Source organism: Protomyctophum parallelum (genome assembly GCF_964188405.1).
Source record: "Protomyctophum parallelum genome assembly, chromosome: 22".
In the NCBI taxonomy this organism is placed as follows: domain Eukaryota; kingdom Metazoa; phylum Chordata; class Actinopteri; order Myctophiformes; family Myctophidae; genus Protomyctophum; species Protomyctophum parallelum.
Window position 1 is genome coordinate 18,929,805 of NC_139714.1, and position 12,208 is coordinate 18,942,012.

At 39.5% G+C, this 12,208-nt stretch overlaps 1 protein-coding gene and 1 long non-coding RNA gene across 2 annotated transcripts; both read right to left on the minus strand.

Moving 5' to 3' along the window:
• Positions 1–1,411: 1,411 nt before the first annotated feature.
• LOC310879752 (uncharacterized protein) lies at positions 1,412–4,779 on the minus strand (the record flags this gene model as incomplete). Its single annotated transcript, XM_083794582.1, has 5 exons — positions 4,523–4,779; positions 3,443–3,556; positions 2,878–2,991; positions 1,907–2,018; positions 1,412–1,417 (listed from the first exon to the last, which is right to left on the minus strand). Exons 1-5 carry the CDS (start codon positions 4,588–4,590, stop codon positions 1,412–1,414), a joined length of 414 nt encoding a protein of 137 aa, XP_083650708.1. The 5' UTR covers positions 4,591–4,779.
• Positions 4,780–9,476: 4,697 nt separating this feature from the next.
• On the minus strand, positions 9,477–11,098 carry LOC310853741. Its single transcript, XR_014568827.1, has 2 exons — positions 10,885–11,098; positions 9,477–10,320 (listed from the first exon to the last, which is right to left on the minus strand). It is a non-coding gene; the product is annotated as an uncharacterized lncRNA (long non-coding RNA).
• Positions 11,099–12,208: the final 1,110 nt, after the last annotated feature.

A 12,208-nucleotide genomic window follows, 5' to 3' on the forward strand; every position in this document is an offset into this window, starting at 1 on the left:
TCAAAAGAACCTCATGGTGGCGCTATAACAGACTGCGTCACATTTTGTCTTGAACCACGGAAGTCCATACAATTAAACAAACTAACCTGCACGGCATTGGCGAAAGATGGATGAAAGCTTAAAATAAAACACCACTCGTCCAGGTGCCCACACGTCCCTAGGTGCTATAGGGCCTGATTCTTCAACGCGCTTCCGCTTATATATTGACGTGACGCTAGCGGAAAGGCATTTACGTGGATTTCCCACATTAATTTGGAATTCATGAAAATGGCCGTGAACTTGACGCTGGCTTTGCTTCGTCGGAAATTCCGCTAAATCCTCCGCCACCTCTTTAGGTGGCGGAGAAATTTTCGGAAGGATACACTTGCATATAGATTTATTCAGAAGGCTTTAGTCTTCATGCTGAATCAATAAATAGTCCCCAAATCTCAGATAAAATATGTAGGCATGTGCCCCCAACATATTGGTCGATCAGCAAAAAACGATATATATATATATATATATATATATATATATATATATATATATATATATATATATATATATATATATATATATATATATATATATATATATATAAAAGCCGAGTGCACTTGTATGCCTAAATGCATGCATTCTAGAGGCAAGTTAGCCTATAGAGTCCCATAAGGAAACTGCCCCTGCAAGCCCCGACACCTTTTTATTTATTTATTAGGATATTTCTATAGCATGCCATGCGCGATTGCGCTGCTCACTGGACAGCCTTCTCTAGGCTACTCGCAGTGCAACGCGTTGTGAGCTTGTAGATCGGCTCTCGCGGACTGCATGTTAAAAAACAAACTCACAATTATAATAAGAACATAGGCCTACACTTATCTGCATTTTGCACTGTACGAATCTAACGTTGTTTCGGTGTGTGTGTGTGTGTGTGTGTGTGTGTGTGGGGGGGGGGGGGGGGGGGGGGCAGACAGCAGCGTGCTGCCGATCCGATTCACATTGGAAAATGAATAGGGCTAATTAGCCCTATATAAAAAATAGAAGACCACATTTATAGCCTAATGAATGCAGCGTGTTTGAAAGTCGGCCAGTCATATCAGTTTTAAACCAGCTCACCTCCACTCGTGAACATGACGGACAGACAGACAGAATTTATAATAATGTATATTGATATTGATCACATGGATGCCACACACAGAATAGTTTAACTCACTGGATAAACTCACTGGATTATAATTTCTTCAGACAAGAGGATCCCAGGCCTAGGTAGGTCTATAATATATTTACTTATGAATGTATGGGGCTATGGGCTACTGTTCTTTATCGCGCAACAGTGTCGAGGGCCCATGCAGCCCCCCTCCCTCTCTCGTCTCTCTCTCTCTCTCGCTCTCTCTGAAAAGACGACTTTTGCATTGACATATCTATCGGATATGTTTTACCTCTGCATAGGTGTGAGAGAGCACCCGCCTTGGTCCCGAACTTAATTAAATAAATTATAATTATATTGCTTCAGCGGAGCACGCACCGTTGCAAGCTTCGATAGCAGTGACCGCGGCTGTGATCTCAGACAAACTGCTGTCTGCTGAGTCATGCTTGAAGCCTTTTATGGTATGAAATTGGGCGTGGATCAATGCAGATGAGGTTGTCGGGTGCTTTTCCGATCACTTTGCACCCGCTGCATTCAGTATGACATACACCTGCGATACACCTGCGCACCTGTGGTACACACCACTCTCTGAATAACACGTCATCTCAACGTAGCTTGATCGGACGGATAAATACGATATCTGTTTCCGCCACCGTTACACTCTGGCGCATTTCGTTTTTGAAGAATCAGGACCATAGTGTGTAAATAGTGTGTATATTGTACAGTGTAATAGTGTGTATATTGTATAGTGTTATAGTGTTGTATATTTATAGGAGCTTTCACATACTTGGAGTCAGGAGGTCCAGGTTCATTACTGAAGTGCGGAGGATCATTTTTAGACTTGTCACTCTTCATAGACAGAAGGCTGGGTGTTGGAGACTCTGCTCTGTGTCTCCTTGACATTGCAACAACAAGAACAAGGAATAGTACAATAACATTAACATTGATGGATAGATATTACATACAGTGTTGCATACTTAGGCAGATATTATTACATAGTTTGTTACATACATAAATAGATGGATAGATAGATAGATAGATAGATAGATAGATATATAGATATTCAATAGTTTGTTTATATTCCATAGTTTGTTGCATAAATAGGTAGATATACCATAGTTTTGTTCATAGATAGAGAAATTATAGTTTGTTGCAATAACACATTTGATCCAGAGGATGTATATACTCGTCTTAATTAATTGATTACGTGAGGTGCTCTTGAAGAGTAGCTCGTCTTAAGGCGTTTAATATCGCTATAGGATTGCCTCGCTATTTTCCATTTTTGTAAGCGCTCCGGTTGCTATGCACGGTGATGATGATGTAGGTGGATACGAGGACCCTTCACTTCACACGGGGTGATTTTTTGAGTGGTGCAACCACTCCAAGGAACAGCAATGTCCGTGTTCACCTATGTGTGTGCCTCTATGTATGTGTTGGTTCATGAGCACCAGTATGACTATGACTACCGTACCAGTAGGGGCGCTGTTGTGCCAGAAACAGAGAGAGAGCGATAGTATTAGTTGCACCACTCAGTTCACACAGGTGTGAAGTGTGATTTTATCCTCACATTCCGTGCTCAGCCAATCAAATCATCGCTATGGGGTACACACAAAGACACAAACCTGGGCATAGGAGGGGCTAGCACCCCTCAAAAACTAACCCTAAAAAGTGATCAAACATTATGATAACCATTACATACAGTAGATACTGTATAGATAAGGAGAGACATATATCTGACAGACAGATTGACATACGTTGTGTGGGAAGGTCCAGGTTCATTGCTGAAGTGTGGAGGATCATTTTTAGACTTGTCACTCTTCATAGACAGAAGGCTGGGTGTTGGAGACTCTGCTCTGTGGTGAACCCGTCTGGAATCATACAGACAGAAATTGCAATAAATAAACAACAGGGACAGTAATGAATAGTGCATAACAGTAGCTTGTATTCCATATAGTGCAACGGTGCAATCAAATCCCTCAAAACCAAGCTACAGTCAGCTCATATATAGAATTGTCACCAGGGTTACATTAGGGAAGCCAGTCTACTGTGTATGATCATGATCTTTCAATAGGAAATTGTCAATCCTTCATCTTTGGAAGATTATTTTTTCATAATTCCACAATTTCACATTTTCTTCAAAACACATTGTTTGCTAACTAGTCCTACAACATTTCAGCCCTGGGGACGCAACCCTGCCTAGCGGGGGATCTGCGCTCTGAGGAGTGCACTTTTCTAGTTTGACTATACTGTAGGTCTTGTTTTATAATTTACACAAGGCATCACCTTGTTGTTTATTATTCTATAGGAGGATTCACATACTTTGTGTCTGGAGGTCCAGGTTCATTACTGAAGTCAGGAGGCTTTCCCATAGACGTGTCACTCTCCATAGACCCACAGCTGGGTGTTGGAGACTCTGCTCTGTGGAGAACACTTCTGGAATCACAATGAATTTTTATAAATTATCATGTGAATGAAAACTACTGTTTGTTCAACATTATTTAGTTAGTTGGATAGATAGTTAGTCAATTAATCAATTAGTTAAATAGATAGTTAGTTAGTTAGATATTAGATAGTTAGAAGTGAGTTAGTTCATTTATTTTGGTCATTTAAGGAAAAACAATAAAAAAACAGTTGTTTGGCCAAAACGTTTATATTGCCCATCTTATTACCAAAATATCTATATATCACTAGAGAAAACGTAAGACAAAATACAATGAACCATCACAAAGCTTAAAGTATTACATTTCAGAACAGACGAAACAAAAACAAACAACATTTCGGTTTACATGTAATAGTTTTTCAGACGTAACCTTTGGACCTATCGGTCGTGTGAAACTTTGCACACGGTCCCAGTCAGGGCCGAGGACGAAACTCGACCCTAAAATAAATTATTCAAATCAGCCTCCTTGTTGGTGCTAGAGCAGAGCTCTGCTTCATATTTTGGTCTATATAACATAGACAATCCACATGTTTAATTTGTCATGTTATAGAGCGTCGCAGTCCCGCCCCCTCGAGAGACCCGGAAAATAAATCCCCGTTCATTTTCCTCATAGACTTTTCAGAAAGTATTTATTTAAAGACGTTTACGCCGCGGACAAAGCCAACTCTTGTCGTGACAAATCATGACAATAAACACTTTTTTTGTTCTTTTTCTTCTTTGTAATTATTTGTTTGGTCCATGATTTGTCACGACTCGAGTTGACTTCGTACGATGCTTAAAAGGTCTTTAAATAAATTCGTTTTGAAATGTCTATTGTTAAAATGCATTGGGAATTATTTCCTGGGCCTGGCGTCGTCATGAAAGGGGGTGGGACTGCAACGCTCTATACTTGTTGTGCATATTGTATAGTGTTATAGTGTCATATAGGCATATTGTATAGAATGTTTGACATAGCCTACTGTGTGTGTTCAGGTCCAGGTTCATTAGTGGAGTCAGGAGGTCTTCCTCTGGACCGGTCCAGAGCCATTTAATAGAAGAGTTGCGACATTGAGGGGGCAGAAAATAGCCCGGTCACGTGGTTCATGGCCTCTGTCTTACTCTATGGCTCTGGACCGGTCACTCTTCACAGACACACAGCTGTCTGTTGGAGACTCTGGTCTGTCGGCTCCCTCCTCCTCCTCTCTCTCCACACGCTCGCTCATCTTTAGCTCTTTATTACACCTGTCAATGAAATAGATCATATTTAGGTCTTCATTAACCCTAACACACACACACACACACACACACCAAAATCCGTTTCGATATCAAATATTGATATGCGATTAAAATGTATTTAATTTCAATTCATTCATTACAATGCATCAAATGATTTTTTTTTTTAATCGAGTTACAGCCCAAATATATAAATATGAAAGGAGTCAATAATATCACCATCATATCCTGAAGCTTCACTAGATGTAATACCTGTACCAACCAGTAGGTGTCCTACCAGACCACACTGGGAGACCAAACAAGAGAACTATACTTGCTGTATGCATGTATGTATGCATGCATGCATTCATTCATTCATTCATTCATTCATTCATTCATTCATTGTCATTTCATCGTCTACTCAGGTGTCCGTGAACAACTTGGTCAGTTTTTAACATATTATGGACCTTTACAGGTCTGTAACTGAGTGTACAAATGGAACTAAATGGACCCTTACAGGTCTGTAACTCTGAGAGTGTACAAATGGAACCAAATGGACCCTTGATCAAGGTCAAGTTTATTTGCATGTGCCAAATTGGGCTATTCAGTTTAAAGCAGGTAGAAAAGCTCTAAAAACAGTAAACTAAAGACCAGTGTTGATTTAGTCGACTAATCCTAGATGACAAAAACTGTTTGTACAAAATGGAAACTAAATGAGGGGTTCCTGGAACAACATATTTTCAGATGGGGGACGGCGGCCAATTTAATTTATTTTTGGGAGTCCTTCGCAAGAAAATGTTTGAGAACGACTGACATAGAAACATAGGGTTTTTCAGAAAACTGTCAGGATTTATAAGGCATTTGTAGAATCGAAGCACCTGCTCGTCACTCAGGCAGGTGAACTGTACGCCAACAATCTTGCTCGCCACCTTGACAATCCCTTGAGGGCATGTTTCTGTCTAAGGCCAAGGTTTCCATACCAACAAAATGGCGGAACAGGTAATAAAAGATTCTGTGAACGCCCTGTGGAATAGAATCATCAGTGACTTATCTACCCCCAGCATCTACCTGACATTTAGCTAGCTTCCTTATCCCATTCCGGGCGGGAACCCCTTTTGGTGTTAGCATTACGTTATGCTTTAGCTATTGAAAAATAGCAGATCTACAAGCTCGTAGCGCGCCACTCGGTGGCACGCTATGAGCTTGTAGATCTGCTATTTTTCAATAGCTAAAGCACCAAAATCGGTTCCCGCCCCAAAATGCGCTGCACAAGGTGCCCCTTTTTTCACTTGAGTACCTGCCCCTCTAAATGTCTGTGCACGCCGCTGGTTAATAACTTAACACAAGTGTCATGTCATGTCATGTTTCATAAACAAATGATCACCTTCACATTTACAGAAATAAAAGGGACGTTTGCAAGACCGGGTGGGGAAATAAATTACTTCTCTGTTCTACCTACTGACATAGAAACATGGCTTTTTCAGAAAACTGTCAGGATGTAGAAGACATTTATAGAATCTGATCTCAGGTCAAAATGGGTTGGCGCTGCTGACCTTTCTTACACACCATTTCAGTATTGGAGTCCAATTTCAGACGATTATCAATAATGGACTCAAGATATTTATAAGTGGTTAGTGGTTACCAAATCCACTGACTGGACATTTATGCCACTATACTTATGTTCTAACTCACATTCTTTTATAATAAGTTATATTAACTAATTAACTCTTACTGTATATTAGTATTATAATACTATAATATAATTAGGCTACAGACATTTAAATTGAAGCTCCTGTCCTGATGTGCAGGTTGGTGCCTTGAAAGTTCCTTTGCATAGGCCCATATATTTATTTTTTCCTGTTCTTGAGGTATGTCATGGATGTATTATTTGGCTGTTGTGTAATGTAATTTGACATTGAAGTGTAATTAGTTTCTGCCTCTTGGCCAGATCCCACTTACAAAGAGATTCTGCCACAATGTGTGTTTTACTGGTTAAATAAAGGTTGAATAAAATTAAATGGTCTCCTCCGCCATCGGTGTCACGGTCGGGTGTGTTGAATTGAATCATAGCACTTTATAGTACACATGCATATTGTATAATATATAATATAGTATAGTATGTATAGTTGACATAGATATACTCCACTGTTACGTTCTTAGTTTATACATGATTCATGATAACTACTTTATATATATGTGATGTATGACATGCTTTTGTTTTTGCTTAAATGTAAGTCGCTCTGGATCAAGAGCGTCTGCTAAATGCCTACATTGTATATTGTAAATTGTGTGAATGTGTGTGTGTGTGTGTGTGTGTGTGTGTGTGTGTGTGTGTGTGTGTGTGTGTGTGTGTGTGTGTGTGTGTGTGTGTGTGTGTGTGTGTGAATGAGTGATTGTAATGCACAATCTACCGTATGTAAAGTGCCATGGATAACTAAACTACTGTACATAAATCCACCATTTAGTACGATTAGCCTATACATTCATTAACCATACCTGATTAATAACACTTACCCTACACATGAATCTTTGTGCTTTATCCCCCATGGTGAAACATCAGCCAGTCCAACACTGTTCAGAAACAGTTCAGAGTAATTGTGACACTGTGTGTCAAACAATAACATACTGGGTGTGGTGTGTCTAGAGAGAGAGAGATCATATGACGCATGTATGTACTAGTCTGTACCTAACATCACCTGACCTCACCTGAAGAGACAGACAGATGGAGAGATCGGATAACTTGGTTTCAGCCAAACAAGTTCAACAAGACACCCCACCCCACACACACACATACACTGTAAACACACAGCAGGTGCGTGTAGCAACCTGAGAATGTAGTTCATTCAGAACCACAAACACTAAATTATGTTAATAACTTTCTGCTCGTCAGCTCTGCTCAGCACTTTGATCACGTTTATAAATTCATATGTTATATATAGGACTAATCTATCAGAATGATAAGAGTACTTTATTCTCAAATGGAGTTGTGGCGGATAAGTGGGATTATTAATGAACCTTTGGCCTTCCTATCACCTCCATCTGACCAGGGGGAAGCAGTATAGAGAGCAGGATTAATGCATGTTTGTTTTTTATTAGGGTACATACCATAGGGAAAGAAATAGAGTCCGCAACACTGGTAAGGAATAACTCAGCTCCACTGGTTTATTAATTCAATGTTTCATTCACATTCCTGAAGAGAGGCACACACACACAATATAAATGTCTTTAAATTACTTTCTAAATAGTCTCTCGAGACACTGTTCCCAGATTGATGTGATACCGACACCAGGATACTAAGAACACATAGCATGACGAATAATCAAATATTAGGCTTGACCAGCCATTTATGAGTTAGGCAGTAATGTAGAATTATCACACAAGTAATATTTAGGACATAACACGAGGCTTTATTCACACATTGAGGCAAGGCGATATGAAGTTTCATTGTAAATTGTAAATGTTCAATTTCAGAATAAGAAAGTCAGTAGCTGGAGACTGAGGCTTATTGTCGGTTATCCCCCTCTCACAATACACTGAGGTGGAGTGCAGCACCTCAGCTGCCAGAATGTTAAAAATGTATTGTATGTATTTTATTTATTTAAATTATTTTCTTTGGCTAAAACAAGTGTTAAATAGCTCTGTATTCTGATATAGTGTTTGTTCAGTAGCAAGAAACTCCAGCTCTTTAATAAATAAGTCAGGATAACGTGGCAATTTTATCCAACCAGGACATAGAACTCAGTCAGGATGTGTACATTTGAAAGTGATCACATTACACAAAGAAATGTACTGTAGACACTAGTAGACAATGAAGCTGATAAATGGGTACTCTCCTGATTGGCTGAAATGTTGTCACCTACTGTACACCTACTGTACCTACCCAACATAATTTATATTGTATAGATTTCATTAAAGAGCTGGAGAGACCCGTTACTGAACAAACACTAGTCTATACTAGCAATATATAGAGAATACAGTCAACTGTAATACAGTCAACTGTAACAGAGTGCTTTATTTCTTTAACAGAAACCTTTTCACTTTCCCAAAGAATATCCCCAAATACCCCACCTTTAAATTAAATACAAGATCTTAAAGCATCTCAATACAAATTACATCTCCAGCCCATTTCAAATGACAAAATACAAAAAAAAAGTGCTACTGAGATAAAAATAATAATAACAGCCAACAGGGCAAAGAAAAAGACATCAGGCATATGCACATTTGTCTTGAGGTTAAGAGTTCAAATTCAAAGTAATTTTTAGTGTTTGAAAGTTAGCGATCATTGTCTCAGTCAGGCTGGACGGCTTTTGCCCGCCTGTCCGTCCGTGGGTCTGACACATTAGACTGTGGGTCTGTGTGCAGCTAATCTTCAGAACCGTTGGGCTGGTCTTTGCAAATACCCTGCCAGCAGGCCAAGGAAGAACCTCATATGTTTAATATCGGCCTAATGGTTGCACTAGAACAGGTCGCTTCACATTTTGGCCTTGAACCTTAGGTCATAAAATCTAAATTATTTTAGGTTGTCAAACATTTTTAAATATGAATGTACCTAACATGTGAATTATCATTTCTGTGTAGTGTGTAAAGATAGCAGGCTAAAATATAGATGATGGTCAAGCTGCTCAAAGACAGTTTGGTTTCTTAGTACCGTATGCATTGTGAATACCATTTTACTTGCAAGGAAATAGTACGTTTTAGGATAGAATTAGAAGCAAATAGAAATAATTTAATATGACTTTATTTGTAGGGTATTCCATGGGCAGCTTTAGCAGCTTGGACCAATTGGCATTGGATCCATATAGTTCTATTGTTCATCCTTTGTAATAGGCCATTGAACAAACATTCAAGAACGTCCAGTTGTAGGAAGTAAAATTAACAATAATATTGTCATCTTCTGAAATGTGAAATCACTAATCTAGTCACCCCAAGAAATTTGCGACATAATCAATGAAGGTATTCGGACAAAAAAAGTTGGGTTTTTCCCTTTACATAGTAAAGAAAAATGTATAATTAAAAGGCAACTGCCAACATGTTTCTATTTTCTACCTTGGGAGGTCTTCATTAGGGTGGAGGAAAGGGGGAGAAAAGCTAAATCCCTACTTGTCTCTTCTCCAGAGAAGTTAACCTCATTGTTAAATGGACAATCTGGTGGTGACAGAAATTAAACACACCAGTAAACCTATATGGCAAATGCACAGTAATACAAGAAAAATAAAAGATCACATCAGTGATCGCACTGTGTGCATAATCACTAGTGTCTCTTTATCTAATGACTCTTGTCAATTTTACAATTGCCCCGGCCAGGAAGTACTTGTTGGGGAATCATATCCCTCATAATTATAAAAGAGTCATTTTGAAATATCAGCCGTGGAAACAGAATGCCCATGCAGGGAATGAAGCTTGAAAATAACATCTTCTTGGATCTTTGAAATGGGTTGAATGATATCCGCCAAAGTTGTTGTAGCATTTCAGTATCAAGAGTCTAAGCAGTAGTTGCCATAGCAGCTTGGGGCAAGGACAGCACTTCAGGGTTTCCACTTCCAGCTTGAATGTCTGACTGACATGTCTAGAAGAAAGATAACAAATATACCGTCTGTGACAAAATAATGTGTAAAAAAGAAATCCTGTGTTAAATCCATCTGTAAATCAATTTGGTTAATAGTGGTTACGTTTGTACATTCAGTGTTAAAGCTGCAACTTATTTTATCCAACCTAATAATACTAATAATAAAAATGAAATGTGTTTATTTTACGCACTTTACATTTGAAACAAAGCTACAATGCAATCTACAGTGGATAGTCATATGAGATGATGCACTAGCTGTGAGCCTGTGACACAAAAGCCATTTACTATCATCACCACCAACCCTTCAGGGTCAATAAGCTAAATTGGTCAAACAAGTGGTTTTCCAACCTTTTCATGTCAAAGGACGACCCCTTTGATATGTCTTTCTTTAGCCACGGACCCCCGTCTGACTATTGTGCCATGATGATGAGACCCCCATACAAGATTTATGTTATATAAAAAGAAGTCTCAAACAAAACACGCCTGCATGTTTCTTTAAAGTTGTACACGGTGGGCTGGCAATAACTTCCAACAAGGAACTGAAACTCAACACACTTGACTTACCCACTACTATTAAGGGACTACGAAGTACATAACCAGGAAAAACGCCACGTCAAACACCACGAACACCCAGAAGTCGAACCAGTAGGAGTGTTTCGGTAATAGCGACGACGACGCCGCGGCTCGTTGTTCACTCGTGACAGTGTTCTCCCCGGACCCCATGGTGGTGGTTGTTGCTGCTGTAGTAGTAGACGGTGAAGACGAAGCTGCTGTCATTTCTGCTGTCCGCCGGTGTTCTAGTTTGTCGTCAGACCATGTCAACTTCAGTCCCTTGTTGTCCGCGTCAACCGTCGCCGTAGAGACGGACCCACAACGACAGATGTTTTTCACAGTGAAATAATGCGTAGCTGTCCGCGTCAATGCCTGTGTTTCCCCTTTATTTTAATCACAATTCCAAACAACATAGCCTATAGCCTACCGATGTGATTCTTGTCTTAAGCGTCGGGCAGGCGTTGTGTGGAGTCTGTGGACCTTCGCCAGGTTTTGTTGTTGTTGACAGTCACGGGAAGAAGGGGTTGTCTGACTCTTTCTGTTTCTTAAATTATCCATTAGCTTTTATACATTCTATTCTATTCGCCATTGAAGTATGAGTACGTGTCACGTACATTAACCATGTAGCCCAGCATGTAGTGCGTGAAAATAAACGCATTGATGAATGAAGGAATAAAAAATAAAAATAAAAAACCTTTCTGACGGGATTCGAACTTGTCTTGTTCTCAGCATAAGTTCACCCGTCTGGAGCATAGTCCAGTGTGCCATTCTATCCATGACGTTAAGCAACCACAATCACATTATCTAGTATGGATGGAACCAGCCATTAACGCACAACCATGATCACTAGGTTAAGTTCAGACCTCAGTCACCACAATGGTTTGCAACATAGCTGTTTAATACTGATTTGTTAAACATCTCTCACCATCATCACCTAAATTCACCTTAGAGTCATTATGTTATACAGGCTACTTAGAAATTGTAAATAATTGAAGCATTATAGGGTAGACAGTGTGTTTATAACATGACTTCATAGACAACAAAGATCACTAAAGAGGCCAAGTAAATCAGCCAACCACATGATTTAAAAGTAAAGTTATTTTATTTGGCACATCCCATACATAGTACACAAGAGTAACATTCTTGCCTTGCCCACTGTTCTACAGTGTGGAACAAAAATGACCACAAAAGGGCACACTGTCTGATGTCTGATTGCTCCTGATCACATCAGGACAGTGGTTGCAGCTCCTCTGTATCAGTTTGTAACCTTTCCATGTTGATGGAGCAGGTGACATTGGTTGGCAGTGTAGAAATTCACCATAATAGATGTTAGGGT